The sequence below is a fragment of the Malaya genurostris genome, chromosome 3, assembly GCF_030247185.1.
Source record: "Malaya genurostris strain Urasoe2022 chromosome 3, Malgen_1.1, whole genome shotgun sequence".
Lineage (NCBI taxonomy): Eukaryota > Metazoa > Arthropoda > Insecta > Diptera > Culicidae > Malaya > Malaya genurostris.
Window position 1 is genome coordinate 116,152,945 of NC_080572.1, and position 21,552 is coordinate 116,174,496.

A 21,552-nucleotide genomic window follows, 5' to 3' on the forward strand; every position below is an offset into this window, starting at 1 on the left:
TCAACCCAAACACAAGAAAACTTAAAAAGAATTGCGTCGAATTTTAACATGCACAACCGCTTAGAACTAAACATTTAGGTTTAGTTTTAGTTTTCAGTAGCAAAAACAACTGAAATCCATACTAGAAACCACTAAAGATCCCACAGATATTTTGGAAAAGTTGGGGATATACAAAATATCTTGTTCTCATTGTGATAAAATTTATATTAGACAAACAAAGAGAACACGAGACATTCGCTTCTACGAACACTTAAGGGAGAAGGCACCTTGCCTGCATGTATGTAATATCAATAATGTGTGCGTAAAAACAAGTTCCATAATCTTTTTCTGTATTTGATCAGATAAAACTATCATATAGTTGAAAATGAAACATATAAGTCATTTCTGTTTAAAATGGCAGTTCAAGAAAATATAAATATTGAATGAAACGAGTCCATTCTACTGAAAACTGCTAGTGAAAAATAATTTGGTTTCAGTTTCCTTGCACTACCACACACTTCATCAGCCACTAACACATTTTGAAAAACGCGCCTTTGAGAAACTGGTTGCACTGAACATATAAATTAGGTGATATCAACAGGTGTAGTACCGGCTGCATCACATGAAAGTAAGTGTCCCATACTGTAATGAAAAAAAAGAATCACAAAACCAAAGTTATTAGCTGGTAGCAGAACCTTTCTTGTCAAATTATTATGAACGCTTTTCTTCAAATGTAAGATCATACATGAACCGGTTTATATATAAATTTAGCGATGAAAAAACTGACTGCGCTTGTGATAGAGTAAAATGAATAGTGTGGAACGGGAATGAATTTTAATGATATTTCGTAAGGGAGAGTGTTCGATTACCGGTACCCTTTTATTTTAAGCTCATAACTTCTGACTTAGTGCCCATTATGCGGACATCTACACATCAATCGAAAGCTAAAATCCCTAACCAACAACTGATTAAGAAACTAAGTTGATTCCTTTGATTGTAAAAACTTTATTATCAATTTAGTAAAGTGATAAATATTGGCCAATTCAAAAAAGGTGTTCGGTTACCGGCACCCCAAGAAATTTCTGAAAAATATAAGTAAAGAATGTAATTATTCAAATGAAAACCGGAATTGATACTTTTCGGAGACGTTTTTGACAAAGGTCTTCATTGTGTGATGGTGACTTCGCCTTGACTCTCTTGGCCGATGATTTGGATGGTGGCACCTTTGGTGTTGATTTGGCCGGTCTTCCACGTTTTATTCTTAGCCGGAGAATCTGCTGTATGAGCTTTGTCTCGAAAGCAGCCTGCATATCACTGACAATTTTTCACGATTTGTCGAAAAAAATGGGGTGCCGGTAACCGAAATCGGTAGACATTTTGAAAAACTTTGGTTGCGAAAATTTTGATAGCATCCGGTATTAAATCACGAAATAGATCGATTTCACCTCATAAATATTCAATCCACTCAATTTTCCGATTGATGCTCTTCAATTTATGATACTATAAAAAAAGGCAGAAAAAACTTTTGTGTTGATTCTCACGCAATTAAAATTTGTGTTGAACGCAACAAAAAGTACAAGCGTCTGTTCGCTTCAGTATTCGGCACAAAAAGAACGTGCTGCTATTACACACACATGAAATTATCTGCTTTCTGTCAAACATTACGGTGGTGTGCCGGCAACCGAACACCTTCCCCTATATCGCATATTCAAAGCAACATACTAGAATGCGCAATTTAATATTAATGGCCCAAGCTGAACATTTAAAAATTTATCAATATTTTTTCCAGTTCCACTGCAACTATCGGGCTGATCGGACGCAAGTTCGTGTTTCTCCAGTGGTGCGGTAAATTGTTTTATTCCGCTTTCAAGGTCATTTCGTATTCTATTGTCTGAATCAGTGCGGTCGAGTGATAGTTCGAATTAATCCGTCTTCAAGGTCAATTGTGAGTTGTGTAAAGAAGCACTGTGTGGTACCGTTAGCCAGCGCCCAGCTGGGCGCTGCTGCTATATTGTTAACAAATACATTGGACAGTGTATAGTGAAAAAACGTATAAGATTCCATTGTACAGTGCAGAAAGAGACTGCAAAAAAGTGCTTTTTCCTCTAGGAGGTTTTTTGCACTTTATTGATCAGGAATATCCACCGATTGCCTAGGACCGGGCCTTGTCTGCCGTTCACCCTTTGAGAGCTAAAGCTAAGTATTTTTGCCTTTTTTTTCCCTGTTCTTCAATACCACTACATTTGTCCTCCAATATTTACCCGCACGGACACATTTCCGTGCCATGACAGAAGGCACAGAATTGCCTGACCTCCCTCCAGATGACAAAATGGAATCATCTTATAGCCAAATATCTCGTGTAAAAAATTATCCCGATGGACTTGCACTCCCGGCCGGACCGTATGCGGTTTACATCCGGACCAAAGCCAACGGTAAAAAATTGAATCTTCTAAGACTTTCTGAAGACCTGTCCTCGCGATACAATACCGTACAAAAAATTGAAAAAGTACGCCCGGACAAGCTTAGGGTCTTGTTAGCCAGTGCAAAACAGGCTAATGAGATCGTTCAAAATGAGCATTTCACGCGGGAGTATCGCGTATACGTACCAGCTCGCGAAGTCGAGATAGACGGCGTGATCACCGATCCGAGTCTGACTTGCGAGGACGTTCTTAAGCATGGGACAGGCGGTTTTAAAAACCCCTTACTCAAGAACGTTAAGATACTGGACTGCAAGCAATTGCGTTCAGTATCGACCGCTGAGGATGGCACTAAGTCCTATATCCCATCAGACTCGTATCGGGTGACTTTCGTTGGCTCGGCTTTGCCTAACTACGTCCTCCTGGACCGAATTCGTTTACCTGGTCGCCTTTTTGTGCCGCGGGTCATGAACTGCACTAATTGCAAACAATTGGGACATACAGCATCCCATTGTTGCAATAAATCCCGGTGTATAAAGTGTGGAGGGAGTCATGCGGATAACTCCTGCAGTGGAGACAATGAAAAGTGTCTCTACTGTAAGGAGGGGCCGCATGACCTCTCTGATTGTCCCGCGTACAAATTGCGCCAGGATAAGATGAGGCGTTCACTTAAGCAACATTCAAAGCGTTCTTTTGCTGAAATGTTGAAGAGTGCTACGCCTCCAGTAAACCTGTACGCTTGTTTGGCAACTGACGAGAGCGAATATGATGACCCCCTCGAAGGTACATCTTCGGCTGTCCCTCTTAGCTCATCATACAGAAAGAGAAGAAATAAATCTTTTCAAAAGCTCCCTAGTAAGGGTTCGAAGATGTCCTCTGATGGGTCTCGAAAAATTACAACAACTGGTAGTGATGGCAAAAAACCAGAGAGAAAAGCTCCAGGCCTTGGAAAATTAAATTCCGAGCAAGAATTTCCATCACTTCCTGGGACTTCAGAACCCCCGAAAGTCCCTAAAGATCAGTCAGAAAATTTACCAAATACTGGGTTTGTTAAATTCTCTGATATTGTGGACTGGATCATGTCTACTTTCAATATTTCTGAACCTCTTAAAAGCCTGATAATGGCTTTTATTTCTACAGTTAAAACATTCTTGAAGCAGTTGACTGCAAAATGGCCCCTTCTTTCAGCGATCGTATCCTTCGATGGCTAAGACACCCACCGAGGTCACGGATACAATCACTGTTATACAGTGGAATTGTAGAAGTATCATCCCAAAAATAGATCCTTTCAAATTTCTAGTAAATAATCTGAAATGTGACGCATTTGCATTGTGCGAAACTTGGCTAACTTCTGAAATACCCTTAAACCTCCACGATTTTAACATTATTCGTCTGGATCGAGATGATTCCTATGGAGGAGTACTTTTGGGGATCAAAAAGTGCTATTCTTTCTATCGCATTAACCTCCCCTCGATACCAGGTATTGAAGTTGTCGCATGTCATGTCACAATTAAAGGCAAGGACCTTTGTATTGCTTCCATCTATATTCCCCCTAGAGCCTCAGTTGGGTACCACTGGCTCAGCAGTATCATGCAACTTCTTCCCGCACCGACGTTAGTTCTAGGAGACTTTAACTCTCACGGTACGGGATGGGGTTGTCTTCATGATGATAACAGATCAGCTATGATCCATGATATTTGCGACAACTTCAATATGACAATCTTGAATACGGGAGAAATGACACGAATTCCTGCACCACCAGCAAGACCAAGTGCGCTAGACTTATCCCTTTGCTCGACATCGCTACGGTTGGATTGCACGTGGAAGGTAATCCCTGATCCCCACGGTAGCGATCATCTGCCTATCGTAATTTCAATCGCCACCGGATTAAGACCATCGGAAACAATCAATGTTTCGTATGACCTCACACGAAACATTGATTGGAAATGCTACGCAAATTTGATATCTGAGAATCTAGAAACCACCTTTTTCGATGGTCGAGTTCTCACTTGCGCTTTTATCGTGTAACAATGAATCTCCGGGGTTAGACAAAATCAAATTCAACTTGTTGAAAAATTTGCCTGACTCTGCCAAAAGGCGCTTATTGAATTTATTCAATAGGCTTCTTGAGGATAATATTGTCCCACATGACTGGAGACAAGTAAGAGTTATTGCCATTCAAAAACCAGGGAAACCAGCCTCCGATCACAATTCGTATCGGCCGATTGCTATGCTTTCCTGTATCCGGAAATTGTTCGAAAAAATGATTCTGTTTCGTCTAGACAATTGGGTCGAGACTAATGGCTTACTTTCAGATACACAATTCGGCTTCCGCAGGGGCAAAGGAACGAACGATTGTCTTGCGTTGCTCTCAACCGAAATTCAAATGGCATTTGCTCGTAAAGAACAAATGGCATCAGTTTTCCTAGACATCAAGGGGGCTTTTGATTCAGTTTCCATAAACATCCTATCTGAGAAGTTGCATCAGCATGGTCTTTCACCAATTTTGAATAACTTTTTGTATAATCTGTTGTCCGAGAAATACATGTATTTCGCGCATGGTGATTTGTCGACAATACGATTCAGTTACATGGGTCTTCCTCAGGGCTCATGCTTAAGCCCCCTTTTATACAACTTTTACGTGAACAACATTGATGAATGTATCAACACATCTTGCACGCTAAGACAACTTGCCGACGACAGCGTTGTGTCTATTATAGGACCCAAAGCTGCCGATCTCCAAGGACCATTGCAAGATACCCTCGACAACTTGTCGACATGGGCTCTTCAAATGGGTATCGAGTTCTCCACGGAGAAAACTGAGCTGGTTGTATTTTCAAGGAAGCGAGAACCAGCACAATTACAGCTTCAACTAGGGGGTGAAACCATAGCTCAGGTCTTCACATTTAAATATCTCGGGGTCTGGTTCGACTCCAAAGGCACCTGGGGATGTCACATTAGGTATCTGAAACAAAAATGCCAACAGAGAATCAATTTTCTTCGTACAATAACCGGATCATGGTGGGGTGCCCACCCAGGAGACCTGATCAGGTTATACCAAACAACGATATTGTCCGTGATGGAATACGGATGCTTTTGCTTCCGATCCGCGGCGAACACTCATTTCATCAAGCTGGAAAGAATTCAGTATCGTTGTTTGCGTATTGCCTTAGGTTGCATGCAGTCGACTCATACGATGAGTCTCGAAGTGCTCGCGGGCGTCTTACCGTTGAAAAACCGATTCTGGGATCTCTCATATCGATTGCTAATCCGATGCGACATCTTGAGTCCGATGGTGATTGAAAACTTCGAAAGGCTTGTCGAGCTCAATTCTCAGACCCGTTTTATGTCCTTGTATTTTGATTACATGGCTCAGAATATTAATCCTTCTTCGTTTGTTTCCAATCGTGCTCATTTCTTGGATACTTCTGATTCTACTGTGTTTTTCGACACATCCATGAGAGAAGAAATTCGTGGAATCCCGGATCACGTGCGCCCTCAAGTGGCCCCAAATATTTTTTATAATAAATTTAGAACAGTCAACTGTGAAAAGGTGTTTTACACTGACGGTTCAAACATCAACAGGTCCACAGGCTTCGGCATCTTCAATCAAAACATCACCGCTTCTCACAAACTCAATGATCCGGCTTCAGTTTACGTCGCAGAATTAGCTGCTATTCAGTACACCCTTGAGATCATTGAAACCTTGCTCAAAGACCATTACTACATTGTCACGGACAGTCTAAGCTCAATAGAAGCTCTCCGGGCAATGAAGCCAGGAAAGTATCCCCCATATTTCCTGGGGAAAATACGGGAACACTTGCGAACTTTATCTGAACGGTCTTATTTAATATCGTTAGTATGGGTCCCTTCGCATTGTTCCATTCCAGGCAATGAAAAGGCAGACTCATTGGCTAAGGTGGGCGCATTAGAAGGTGATATTTATGAAAGACCAATCTGCTTCAATGAATTTTTCAGTATCTCTCGTCAGAAAACTCTCGAAAGTTGGCAAACTTCATGGAGCAATGGCGAACTGGGACGATGGCTACATTCCATTATCCCTAGGGTATCGACGAAACCTTGGTTCAGGGGGATGAACGTGAGTCGCGATTTCATTCGTGTTATGTCGCGGCTCATGTCAAATCACTACACTTTCAACGCACATCTCCGGCGTGTTGGGCTTGCGGAGAGCGGTCTCTGCACCTGTGGCGACGGTTATCAGGACATCGAGCATGTCGTGTGGTCGTGCGTAGAGTATCGTGACGCCAGGTCGAAGCTACTGGAATCCCTTAGGGCCCGAGGTAGACCGCCTGAGGTTCCGGTTCGAGATGTGTTGGCGAGTCGGGATAGTTTATATATGCTTCTCATATACCAGTACCTTAAACACATTGATATACAAGTGTAATGTGTTATCCCTCGCTCAGAAAGTATAAACTCCACCTACAGCTTCGACACTAACATCCGCCCGATTCTCTCGATCCCCGTCCCTGTCCACCATCTTCATTGGAACTAACAAGATCTTTTTTTGTCACTAACTTTTTCGTTACCCCTTCCCTGTCTCTTCACCATCTCGATGGCAACTAATTAGATCTTTATCGTTTTCAAACATTTTGTTCCCACATCCCCTTTTTACCCCGTTTCCACAATATTTACTTTTTTTTTTCATTCTCTTCCGTAACATCACCATCATCGTCCACGGAAGGCCGCCCCAGTCGAAAACCAGCACGCGGGCCACCCGCCGGGCCTTCGTAGCCTGGGGGTGTTTCCCGCGGACCCACACGGACCGAATGATGCGGCCAACATGGATCTTCGCCAACGGCATATGGAAGACCCTCATGCAATATTCAATTCACCGGCCACTACCGATCGCTTCTCGAGAATCCGCTACCGCTACATTACATAATGATACTATTCTAGTTTTAAGTTAGTCGTAATTAAGATTAGTAAATACCCTTGGCATCTTAGAGCTTAAGCAGTGTGCCTTAAAATTATATTATAATATTGAATAAAAAAAAAAAATATATTTTTTCCAAGAAATAATTTTCAATATTCTTTTTTGTTCAGAACCTATGACCTTTACCGTCATCACTTAAAAATTAACTTCGATTGTATCCATTGATATCTATACTACCTTCACCTTCAAGAGTTATGAAGTAGTATTTAACTTTGCTTATGAATGTTATGAATAGTGCTGAAAAGACGAAACCTATAGGCTGTGAAGGCAATGTTTGGCAGATCACTTCTGATATATAGAACAAAATTAAAATGAAATGATAGGTGTTTTACAAGTTACTTTGATCGCGATATTTTTTTCATTGCGTTCATGACATTGAATTTAAATTAGCTGCACATTATCTTTTTACTCAGGAAAAGTTAAAATGTAAAAGAAAATTGTCATTTTTACAAATTGTTTATGAATTAAAATCGCATATATAGGGTGATTTTTTAAGAGCTTGAGAACTTTTTTAAACAATAAAACGCATAAAATTTGCAAAATCTCATCGGTTCTTTATTTTAAACGTTAGATTGGTACATGACATTTACTTTTTGAAGATAATTTCATTTAAATGTTGACCGCGGCTGCGTCTTAGGTGGTCCATTCGGAAAGTCCAATTTTGGGCAACTTTTTCGAGCATTTCGGCCGGAATAGCCCGAATTTCTTCGGAAATGTTGTCTTCCAAAGCTGGAATAGTTACTGGCTTATTTCTGTAGACTTTAGACTTGACGTAGCCCCACAAAAAATAGTCTAAAGGCGTCAAATCGCATGATCTTGGTGGCCAACTTACCGGTCCATTTCTTGAGATGAATTGTTCTCCGAAGTTTTCCCTCAAAATGGCCATAGAATCGCGAGCTGTGTGGCATGTAGCGCCATCTTGTTGAAACCACATGTCAACCAAGTTCAGTTCTTCCATTTTTGGCAACAAAAAGTTTGTTAGCATCGAACGATAGCGATCGCCATTCACTGTAACGTTGCGTCCAACAGCATCTTTGAAAAAATACGGTCCAATGATTCCACCAGCGTACAAACCACACCAAACAGTGCATTTTTCGGGATGCATGGGCAGTTCTTGAACGGCTTCTGGTTGCTCTTCACTCCAAATGCGGCAATTTTGCTTATTTACGTAGCCATTCAACCAGAAATGAGCCTCATCGCTGAACAAAATTTGTCGATAAAAAAGCGGATTTTCCGAATGGACCACCTAAGACGCAGCCGCGGTCAACATTTAAATGAAATTATCTTCAAAAAGTAAATGTCATGTACCAATCTAACGTTTAAAATAAAGAACCGATGAGATTTTGCAAATTTTATGCGTTTTATTGTTTAAAAAAGTTCTCAAGCTCTTAAAAAATCACCCTGTACTAAGCGATCTGCCTCTTGGTGTAACTGTTTTGCGAATAGTTTAAACTTTTAGTCAAAATTTTAAATTTCGATATTTATTTTCTAAAAAGTAATTGAATTTAATTCAACAGACGAACCATTCCAAAATTCGACAAATAGAAAGTTTGTTTAACACTGAAAAATGGTAATTAATAGTATGATAAGTGCAATGCGTACGCAAAAGAACAAGTTATATTTATTACTTTTATTTTAATTGATAGCTCTCGTTGAAGCGAATTACGATTTATTCATACACTAAATTGTTTTGTTTTGAAGCATTTATTTATTTATTAAATAACCTTATGTTGTATATTTCTATCACCGTAACCGTAATTTTTAAAATCAAGAAATTGTAATACATAATTCGGAAATGTTGGTAAAATTCTGCAACTAACATTAAGATTAATTTGTTTAGTTCTGCGTGCACATTTCACACATATTTATATAAATATGTATTTTTATAAAAACACAATGTTAGTATCAGATTGCGATTCTAAACCGTATTCGCAGCTTATTTTTTCGTGCAGTGTATATCGAGAAATATTTCATATGTTAGGAGTTGTTTGGTTCAGTGTACTGATTGGGTAAACTTAATCGCAAGAGTGATCCATATTGATATATAGTATAGAGCACCGAATCATTGGTTACTATAAAATTGAAATACCTGCCATGCCTTGTTTGTGGTGTGTGAATTATAATCGAATGAAAACCTCTCTTTCTTTACTTTCTCGATTATTATAGAGACATAATAAAAATGTCTAATGTTTCCGATATCAATCGAATGCTTGATTCTTGAAAATAAACAAAAATGTATAATTTTAACAAATAAAAGCGTTAGTTAAAATAAGTTCCTAGGAAATGGAAGAAGCAACTCAATTTTCACTTATGAAACGTGTGCAAATTCCGCGGGAGAAAAATTTGCTCTGGGTTATCCGAAGGAAAGCAAAGTCCTAGCATTACATTCCTTTTGTGGAATTTGGCCTTTCTGTTTCAACAGACTTCGCAGCCGATTTTTAGTGTACAGAATCATTGCATGGCTAGTACTATGGATCCTACTGACACTAAGAATCCTTCCAGGTCGGGGCTCGAACATACGACAACTGGCTTGTAAGACCAGCGCCCTATGCATTGAACCACCAACCCGGGCTTATCACGTTATCCAAAGGAGTTTATAAGAAATAAAACAAATAGGTGTAATCGTGCCGTTTTCTAACAGATGGTGTAACTTGATTTTCGTCCTAGTGATTTCAGAATCCGTATGTGTCATTTTGCTGAATCGTATACAACAATACCTTTTTCACTATGAAAATTCCCAGTTTTGTGGCGAATGAAGTTTGTTCAATATAAAGAAAATAGTCGCAGAAAATCCTCGTATTTTGATTGAAGCATATGGTGACCATGCTCTAGCTAAGCGAACGTGTCGGTTGTGGGTTGCACGGTTTAGAAGTGGTAATTATGATTTGTAGAAATGAGAACGAGCCGAAAAGCCACCAAAGTTTGAAGATGAAGAATTGGAGAATTCATTCTATCAAGACCCGTTGCAAACTCAAGAAGAATTTGCAAAATCACTCGAAGTTATTCAGCCAGCCATTTGCCAACGTTCAAAAGCAATGGGAATGGCCCAAGAGATAGACAATTGGGTGCCGTATGAATTGAAGCCAAGTGACTTCGAAAACCACCTTTTCACTTGCGTACAACTGCTTCAACTGTACAAAAGAAAAGGTTTTTTTTGCATCGAATTGTTACTGACGATGAAAAGTGGGTCCATGATGCAAATCTAAAATGTCGGTCAATGTATCAAAACGTATGAATATATGAATCATCGTCATAGACGGCCTGAAGGTTATGCTTTGTATATGGTGGAATCAGTTGGGTGTGGTGTATTATGAACTACATACTTCAAACGCATGAAACGATCACAGGAGAGACACAGAAACAACAATTGATGCGTTTGAGCAGAGTATTGCAAGAGAAACGGCCACAATGCATCGATAGACATGACAAAGGAATTTTGCAACATGACAACAGAGTTGCAAATTGTCAGTCATGTCAAATGACCTTGACAGACTGTCTAAAATCATCGTCAACTGTAATCGGTACGGTCAAAGTGTCTGTCAAACTCGATAGTTCTATGACCAAGTAGAAGTATACTCAGTCAAAGACAGACGACTTTTTGTTTTCTCTCTCATTCTCCTACTCCCTGTTGAAGTAAAAAAAATCCTTGAGAGTACTAACATAAACATAAATTGATAAAGTTCATTGTTCTTTTCAAAAAGTCATCGGACTTCGGAGTTTATTGGTGTAAATGAATTTAATTCAATGTTTATGTTGCTTGAATAATATTTAGTCACATCGTAATCAAGCAGTGACATGAGAAATATAGATAATATCAATCACTTTGGCAATCAATGAGCGTCCTGGTGAGTGTAATATCAAGAGAATTTAAGTTATGACAGATCGGCTTTAAGACACTCAATATATAATGATTGGTAGAGCCTGGTTAGCAGCAGTCCAGTGACATAAACTTTCCAATCTTCGTCGTGCAAAGTTGCTAGTTGATAGTGACATTTAGCAGCTCTGATGGGAATGCAGTTAATTCCTTCAATTTGGCCGGTTGTGCAGTGCACGAGGTGAACATAAGGACGAGACGCCACTCTATTTGTTTTTAGTCTTATTAACTCTAGAACGCTCTCGTGATAATTTCTTGAACTGCATCAATTTCACTATGATATATTTAAAAAATAGGCCCTTAATTAAGCCAAACTCCCTTTTTTGGTAAAGGTTTAGGAATTTTTTATTTCATAAATGGTGAATGTTTTCCAAACCATATAAAAAGTTTATTTATTCTTATGTATTTATAAGAACCAAGTGCAAATATTTATTGACGTCGTATGTTGTATAGAAATTATTGTATATTACTTATGCAAAAGATAGGAAGGTGGGCTGCAAAAGGAGAAATCATGTATGATACAATGGGAGTGAGTGAAGTACGTACGCTAGGAAAGTATTGCCGTATTGCGAAACCAAAAGTATTGCCATCGCTTCTCTAGTGTGTTCCAATACTCTACTGTATTTTTATTGAATAGTTACTTCTTGATACAAGATGAACAATGCTATCGTTCAGCAATGTTGTAGCTTGCAATGTCCTTTACATTTTTCTCGTTTACTATGCTTAGATATTTAGCTCACAAAAAGAGCTGTTATCAAATTTTCCTTTTTTTCGTTCGTAACAAACCACTAAAACCAAAAACAAAACTTATCAATATACAAATCGAAAAAGACATCACAATAGTGTATGTGACGGAAAAGGTTACTAATTCATTATTGTTTAATAGTTTGCGTTTCGCATGCACCAGAATCGGAAATGTCAAAACTAATAGAGCATGATGCCCAATTAGAGGTGTGAACCTTATCTTTTTTTACATTCAAAAGTTATAAAGTGGTGTTCAATCTTTGTATTTATATAGCGCCGGGCCAGAATATATCAGAGTGACCAAAATACCTCCGTTAGCCTATTCTCTGTCGAGATAGTAAACGATTGTATTTCAAACCGTATTTACAGCTTATTTTCTTGTACAGTGCATATGTAAAAATGTTTTATATATTTGAGGTTGTTTGATTCAGTATACTGATTGGACAAGCTGTCATATGTGCATAATAAAATTTGTAGTGTATTAGTAACCTTTTTTGCCACCGCAGTGTTACTGTGATGCTCTCGTGAAACGCAAATGTAATCCATAGTGGTATACAATAGGTATATTCTTATTTTTTTTAAAGATATTTTTTATTCAGGCCTATTTGCGTACAAGCTTTACATGGCCGATTGAGCCGATTTTTTAAATAATTTTTTTTGAGTTGGATCTCGTTGTCACCCTTTTTGTAGGGGGAGAGGAGCTTCCATTTCCCTCCTGCGAGGATTGAGGGGCACTTCGTTCGTGGTTCGTCTCGTCATCCATTGCCGCATCGATGGTATTGTTGTTGGTTTCATTGCTAGTTGCTGGAGATGAGCCTTGTTGTACATTGTTTGCAGTTGCTGGTTGGTTGGATGGTAAGTTGTTAACTGCAGTTAATGTACTTTGTTCTATAGGGGATTGTCCCGGGTTGGTGGTTCAATGCATAGGGCGCTGGTCTTACAAGCCAGTTGTCGTATGTTCGAGCCCCGACCTGGAAGGATTCTTAGTGTCAGTAGGATCCATAGTATGGCTAGCAATGATTATGTACACTAATGTCGTTTTTCATTTAGAACACTCGTGGAGTGTTTTGCTCGATTCGTGCACTTTTCGTGCAGTCGGGCAATCAAAACAGATGCACTGTGTTTCATTGATTTGCACCGCACGAAAAAATTGCCCTTTCGGGGCAATTCGCGGGCAACTATTTTGCACCCGTTTTCTTTTCCGAGCAGCAAGCGTGCAAACCAAACTTTACAAAACCGTTTCATTGATCAACTGTCAGAGCAAACCACTGGCACCGAGCGAGTGGAATCAATGAAAAACGACATAAGAATCGGCTGCGAAGTCTGTTGAAACAGAAAGGCCAAATTACACAAAAGGAATGTAATGCCAGGACGTTGCTTCTATAGGGGATACGTTGAATGGTTTCGTTGAAGGGGATGCTTCACTGTTGTTGGTGACTGTCACAGGTGTACTGGGGTTGCTTTGGGTTGGTGTGAAGGAAGCACCGTTGTCCTTTGGTGTAGTTGTCTCCTTGTCCAGTTTATCACATGGCTTACCGTAGTGAGCAGCTTTTTGGCAATATTGACATGTGGCCATCTGATTGTCATAGGTAACAAGTGATTTGCACGGAATTATTGTATCTTGACCGAAAATAACATAAGAAGGTATAGGCTTCTTCAAGTGTATGTGTAATAAACGTACGCCATTTAGAATACCGGGGAAAAAATTCTTCCACTTTTCTTTTTCGATAGAGAGAATCTCTCCGTATTGGGACATAGTTTTGTGAATATAAGAATCGGTGACGCTTGAGTGAAGATCATGCACACGCACTTCTATAGCACTATCATCCATATATACTGGAATGTTGTACCTAATGTTCTCGTGCTCCACATAGTGCACATTGTTATTGTCTTTTGCGAATTGAATTGCATCCAACTCTTTGTAAAACTGGATGTAAACAACATTATTCGTCTTATTGCATTGAAGTAAATGCACACGTTTAATGTCAAGATGCATTTGCTCCTTAAGCAAACCTTCAAGTTCTCGTATCGAAGGTCGAATTTTGCACTGCCTAAAGTCAACAACAATTGTATTCTTTCGTGTCGGTGGTAGCTTTTGTTCGTTTGGTTCACTCATTTTCGAGGTCTATTGTTCACTACACAATACTATACTTGGTTTCTTCTGGCTCCAACGTAAGCGGTTTTGTTTATCGACTGACTTGGATGAGATGTAAAACCGAACTGAGGTATATTCATATTGTTGTAGCCCGTATAAATAAGAATGAAATAAGAATAAGGCACCAGTGTAAACTAAAAACTAATCATTAGATTGAATCATCGTAAACATTGTTTACGAGATTTAGATTGATCACAAGCGTATACTGAATAGCAGCAGACCCTGTCAGCGTGATGGTGTTCATCTTTGTTGAAATTTGGTATATTGTGCTTAATAAATTGATATTTTATCTTAAAGATTCATCTAGCAGTAGCGGAACAAACTGTTAACGTCAAATCAATATAACTCATTTTTTTTTTGTAGATATTTACGATGAAATCTTAAACGCATCTCAAACTAATTGTCAACTTTCGAAAGAACGCACCATTGCGTGTTTGTATGGTCGAACCGAATCCTGTCTGGAACTTGAAAAATACGACCTTGTCGCCGAAGATTGCCGTCATTTGCTAAATCTGCTCAACGACAATGACGCCACCGCTGGCCGTGCAACGGGTTCTACTAGTCCTATTCCTTCATCTGCATCATCCTCTTCATCGACGTCGTCTAACTCTCCATTGCAGAACAATCCAACAGCAACTACTGAGTCTAAAGTACGCAAACGGTTGATCCATTCACTCTACAAACAGCAAAAGTACGGTGAAGCTGAAACTATTCTTCAAGAATGGGCCAGCAATCATAATAACCATCAAGATATCAACCGTTATCTGGATCGACTAAAATCTGTGCTAAGAATGGCTTCAGCTAATTCGTCACCTACACCAGTCACATTCGGTGCAGATCAAATTTCTTCGTCTGGCGCTCCTGGCGAATCCGTACCGTACGTACCATCTGATTCATCCGGCGGTTCATCATCTACACCTACATCAACCATTTCTTCGCTATCATCGTTAAATGATGAGTATGAACAAATAGAAACAAAACTGGAAAATCTCATCATTAACAACCTTCCGCCGGATCGGTACACTAAACAGTTGAATCTAATTGAGGTTAATATGCGAGCAATTCATACCGATCAAGAGCACTCCGAAGAAACTGATTGCAGCAACCAAACTGAAAACTCAATGGATAATAAATCAAATGAACAAGAATTAGGAATCAGTAGTACAGGCACCGCTGAGAGTGCCACGAATGGAAATGTTGAAACGAACAATAGTACACTGGATACGAATGATAGAACTAATGCCATCGAGGAAGATGGACTTAAAACATTGATAAATAACGATTCCCTTGTGGTGACGACTTCTTCGTCCACTGTAGCAGCAACAGAAGATCTAATATCTTCAACAAATGCTGATTCCAATCATACTAACAACTTTCAAAAACAACTTGACAAAATAACCAACATCAGTTGCGTGTATTGTACGATGACGTTTGCCGATCGTTCAGAACTACGGGCGCATTGTCAAACCGAGAGCCATCAGAATATTATTATGTCCGATGAAGGTAATGATTTTTCTGGTAATGAAGCTAAAAAAACGTTTAATTTGTTGCTTGTTTTCAATTCTATTTTTCATAGGCCGTGATTGGAAATGGCGCCCACCGCCTCGAGGATTTACAGCTGAATCGTATTCTCTGTGTGAGAACTATTTGGATAACCAATCGTGTCACTACGGTAATCAGTGTGTCGAAGCGCACGGAACCGACGAGTTGAATGAGTGGAAGGAAAGGTTCGAGTATCGTAAAAAGAAACTTCAACGGGCACGCGATAAAGAGTTGTATGGGAAAAGCTACACTGAACAGCTGCTTGAACGTTGGGTGCAGGCGCCCAGTCCCGATAAAGTGATGAAAGAAAAAATCGATGGTGTGGAAGAATCCTGTTCTCAGGATCTTGTAACCACAGTTAGCTCAAAAGTGAGCAAACGCGAATGGACATTCGTATTAAAAACTAGAAAGCTACTGAGAGCAGTCGCGTTGCTGCAAGACGCGCACCGTAATCATTTTCTCATAAAACAAATATTTCCGGGTGAGCCAAGAAGTGGAAGTGTTTGCAAAAAGTTGGGCCAAGCTATAACCGTCAACAAAGTGGTTGAAGCAGAACTAACATCTGACCAAGAATGGGTAGCAACCTCTGACTATAGCAAACTCGGTGATTTGGCGAATGAATCTAATCCTCTACTGGAGCATAGAGTAAAAGTAGTCTTTAACACGGATATTTACGGAACTTTCCGTCAGGCGGTAGTGTTTGATTTAGGATACGAACCAGTGCTAGTAAAGCACCTCTGTGTTGACGTTGTTCCCGTTACTGAAGTGGATAAGATTCAAGAAATTCGCAAAGATATAGTTATGTCAACGACCGAGCGATGGGATGAAACCAATTCAGAAATTATTGAGTTTACGACAACGATCATTCCTCACATGCAGACACCAGCATACGCCGCAGATGCAGAGCGGGAGAAAGATTTACTCTTGCGATATCCGCTTCCAAAGGCATCGTCCTTTGTATTGACACAGTCAACCATTACTGAAAGAAAGCTGACTAAAAACAACTACCGAAATCGGATTCACGAACTTCTATATGTAGAAGAGATTGCTCGGTATGAGCAAATTGCACGTTACAATTTGACGACGAGACTCACGATAGCAACCAACTATTTGTTGACACCAAGTGGTATGGCGACCAGTACAGCCAAATATTCGCACTCGGGTGAACTATTCGCCCTAATGAAGCTAGGAAAAGACGTTTCAGAGGACACATCTGCTGGGCGACTGATTCTAAACAACTGCCAAGCAGTGTTGATCGCTTCCAAAGAACCTGTTCCTTCCGGAGAGAAGCGAAAGGTATATGAGGCTGTGATCGAAGATAAAGGAAAAAACATGATATATTTAAAAACCTCAGCCAAGGCAGTTGCAGGACTTGGCCTAAAAGCTGAAACTGAATTTGTTGCCGATATTCAGTTCCAACCGAATCGACTAACGTACTGTGAATGGCATCACGCCATCGATAAAATTGCCGATTTCAGAATAATCTTTCCTGACATTTATCTTGAACCTAGCATCCCATGGACACCACAACGACAATGGGATGCGTCTCTCGATCCCAAATTAAATTCAAAGCAAAAAGAAGCTGTTGTTGCAATAACTACTCCAATAGATGTGGCCTTGCCTCCGATTCTGCTAATCGGACCGTTCGGGACAGGGAAAACCTACACGCTGGCACAAGCCATCAAGCAGCTTTTGTTGCAACCAGAATCGAAAATACTCATCTGTACGCACTCCAACTCGGCAGCTGATTTGTACATTAAAGACTATCTGCATCCCTGGGTAGAGGAAGGCATGGAAGAGGCTAAACCGTTGCGGGTTTACTACCACAAGCGATGGGTGGCTACAGTCAATAGCATCGTACAAAAAGTAAGTTTTTCTGCAGTATTTAACTAATAAAATCATCATTTTTTATCCTTCCCTGTGAACGTTGGAGAACATGCTATTGAGATGTTTAATATAAGTTTGAATGGTATCTATTCCAAAATCTAAAATACCAGCGATTCTTATACGTCAATCATTAGATCCGCCAAGACATCGAACCTAGAGTGCCTATAACCAGAGTGACGACAGCTGTTCGTTTTTGAATAACAGCTTCCAGTTCCAAACGAGCAAACGACCTGTCAATTAAAATGTAAAGCTAACGACACTGCCAACATTTCGGATTAAATGTTTTGAATTGTTGCCTACATTACGGATGAGAAGTCGTCACTTTGGTTATAGGCACTCTAATCGTAACAAAGTAAAAATTAATTTAACGAATTAGTTTCCGGGGAAATATCTCTATCAGCGGAAAAATCTATTTTTCAAAACGAGTGCCGTCGTTTGGGGACACAGCAGGGAAACGCTATGAGAAATCGATTTATTTTGCAGTAAATACTTTACTAAGCTAAGCTAAGATTTCGATGCTATGGCGCAGATTCCGCGTAAATTTCAAAAACCATCATTCCACATTTGTGAATCGTTTGTTCGAATAAAAACAGTTCTTTGCAAATTTCTGAAGCTTGTGAGTTTTATGAAACCCCAAAAAATTAAAGACGGGCGAACGTTTCAGCAATTGGTCGAGCTGGCCGAATTGGTGAATTTTCACCTTGATAAAACCAAAATTTACTAGAAGGCGGTTCTAGAAAATGTTCAGTGGACAAAATTTAGATTTTATGCTCTTCGATCTCGAGTGATACAAATTGCTATTTCAACAAAGGTCACCAGGAATTACAAACACTCTTCGATTTATGTGATTGCGTTTTCCCATTCCAATGCAGAAATCGAAAGATTTTCGCACTTATGGATACTGATGTCGATGGAAGATATCGTCTCAGTGAAAACATATTCAATAATGCAAAGAACGTAATAAATGAAATGCTATTCTTCAGTAATATGGTCACAAATTTTGAGTATGTTAAAAATCGCATTCTTATAGAAATAATTTGCACGACAGGCTTACGAAGCGAAGTCTGACAAGAAAAAAAAGAAGTTCTGGGATTCCATGCGTGGTGATAAGAAATTGTTCTAACAGTTTGTTGGTTCCACTGTCCAACATTTTCAATTGTTCTTTGCGTTCTGGAATTTTTCCTGAAATATGGAAGAAATCCTATGTGAACAAGTACATAGTATCCAACTACCGTGGAGTTGATGCCTTGAGCGCTGTATCGAAGCTGTTTGAAATTTTAATTCTGGATTTTATAACACATAGTTGCTCTGACTACATATCTGAGACTCAGCATAAATCCATGCCGAAGGCTTCAGCTTCCCCAAATTTAGTAACCTACACTTCCTTCATCATACATTCTTTACAAGCACGACTGCAAATATATTTTATACACACCGATTTCGCTGCTTCGTTCGACAAAATCAATTATCACAAACGATCTCCAAGTTAAGTAGACTGAGATTAAACGGATTATTTTTGAATTGGCTTCGATCATATCTAACTGGTCATGGAATGGTATTGAAAATAGGAGCCTGTACAACCTCACCATTTGCTGTTACCTCTGGAGTTCCTCAAGAAAGTCACCTTGGACAGTTATTAATTTTATTGTATCTCAACTATCTAAATTTTTCGATCAAGTGTATGAAACTATCGCTTACCGATGACTTTCATATTTCATATTTCAAAACGGTTTTAAATGCTACTAAATGCTCCGTCATATATTTTAGTAACAAAAAGTCTGTATTCAAGTCCGACTATAATATTTCACAAACTGTTCTCGAACGCGCATCGTTTGTTAAGGACCTGGATGTTCTTCTCGAATCAAAGTTAAATTTTAAAGAGCACATAGAGCTTACTATGTTCTGAACCTCTAAGCTATTAGGATTCATTATTCGCGTTACTAAAAAAATCTTTTATGTACATTGCTTGTAAGCTCCGTATTGCGCTTTAGTTCACTCAACTGAAATATGCTGCGGTTATCTGGTCACCTTATTACCAAAACGATATCCAACGCATTGAAGCGATTCAACGTAAATTTGTCCTATTAGCTCTCCAACGTCTTCCATGGAGATATCCTTTAAACTTCCGAGTTACCATGACCGCTGCAAACTTATTGGTCTCGATTTATTATTTGTCCATCGATATGTTTGTAAGGCTAGTTTTGTGGTAGACCTACTCCAGTCACAGAGCGATTGCTCCGAGTAATTGCAATTGTTACAATTTGTTAGTTTCAATTGTTAGTTTTAAACGTAAATGTATCTGTTGGATCATTGTAATCTGTTGATACAAAAGATGAGGAGGTTTTATGCCTGCTGGAGAGAGAGATTACTATATTTCACCTCCATCGGGCTTTACCCTGCTCCCCAAAATAAATAAATAAATAAATTTGTCATTCGATGTCGTAACCTTCAATCCTATTTTTTTCTTCGGATTCCCTATGTTGGAACTAATTATGGATATAACGAGCACATTGCTAGCATGTGCCGCATATTTAAAAAATGTTTCAATTCTTTCGACTTTCATTTATCACGTAATGTTATCAAGAAATCGTTTCTTATGTTACTGTCTCATTAGATTTAGTTACTATAGAAGCACTAGATTTAAGGAAATGTATCATTTGAATGATTTTAATCTATTAATGCAAAAGATGAGGTTTTATGCCTGCTGGAGAACAAATTTGACAGATACTTATTCCAGTGGGCTTTTCCCTGATCCAAATAAAAGAGCAAAATATGAGGAGGAAAAGAAAGACATTCAGAGTAAAATCTGACAACAGGAGAAGGCTATATTATAATTGAAATTGAAGAAGGCTATATTATAATTGAGAAGGCTATATTATAATTGATGAAGAAAAAAAAAGTCTTCGCTGAAATCTGTTTAACTTCTTTCAATATCACAATTGTAAGCATTTTTATTTTTTATTAATTAACTAAGGACATCGAAAAAGCTGTAGAATAAAAATGCAATCATTTTCATGGGATTTCTCGAAGTGACGTGTTGTATGCGGGCATATTTATTTCGTTCATATGACAAACTTATGCAGATTTTTAAATTATATTTAAGTGAATTTTCAAGTTCCGCGGAAATTATCACCTGCATAAAAATAGTTGACTAACACTTCGCTCAAACATCGCGCGTTTTAGTTTTTGACTTCGCGCGGGTTTCGCGCGTTTTGATTTTGAAATTTTTTGTAACAACCCTGATAGAATAAATGACTAACCGACAACACGCGTTATTTTTTTCGCTCAGTTTTCTCAGAGATGGCTGAACGGATTTTAATAAACTCAAGCTCGTTTGGAATGTTAGCGATACCTTCGACATCGCACAAAGCGGAGAATTTCAATTGCATGCTTCGAAACTGTCTGGGAGAAGTTATGTCTACGCGATGCAGGTTTTACTCACGTCAACAGAAAAATCCTTTTTCGTCTCGATCGCATTTATGTCAGTAATGGACTTCTCAACAACCTGCGTACGTCTGTTCTTTTACTGACCATAAAGCGCTCACATTTAGGCTTTGCCTTCCCTTACTAGAACGCGAACACGTGCGACCCCATCTACTGATCGATAAAAATGTTACAGAATTTCAGTACAAGTGGCAGTGGCAGTTTTGAAATATTGCAACCTAGTATGAGAATCATCGATTCGATTTTCTGCGATAGTTGTCAACTTGTGATTCTCTCTTCGTTAATTCCACACAGCGTCGATCATTGCAAAACTGTATCTATTTTGGTAAGAGCCGTGAAATACTCAGAGTATGAGGTTATGTCATTATTTTCAATAACTTACTTGTCAAACCCATCTCGGAAATATAGAAATAAAAAAATATATTTGGACCGAATTGAAGAATTGTAAAATATAAGTTATTGGAATCTACTCGCCAAGCAACTAAAAGTATCTATAGTTCTTACAAAAATCATAAGAAATGGTAAAACATTATTCATTTATATACTAATATGATAC

General features: G+C 39.0%; 1 protein-coding gene across 4 annotated transcripts in view; it reads left to right on the top strand.

Moving 5' to 3' along the window:
• LOC131439541 (probable helicase with zinc finger domain) overlaps window positions 1-21,552 on the top strand; it is a 51,026-nt gene that overhangs the window by 18,936 nt on the left and 10,538 nt on the right. For all 4 annotated transcript variants that reach the window (XM_058610678.1, XM_058610679.1, XM_058610681.1 and 1 more), the window contains 2 exons: window positions 14,487-15,626; window positions 15,700-17,531. In XM_058610678.1, coding sequence (XP_058466661.1) covers window positions 14,487-15,626; window positions 15,700-17,531 — 2,972 coding nt within the window. The remainder of the gene's footprint in view (window positions 1-14,486; window positions 15,627-15,699; window positions 17,532-21,552) is intronic.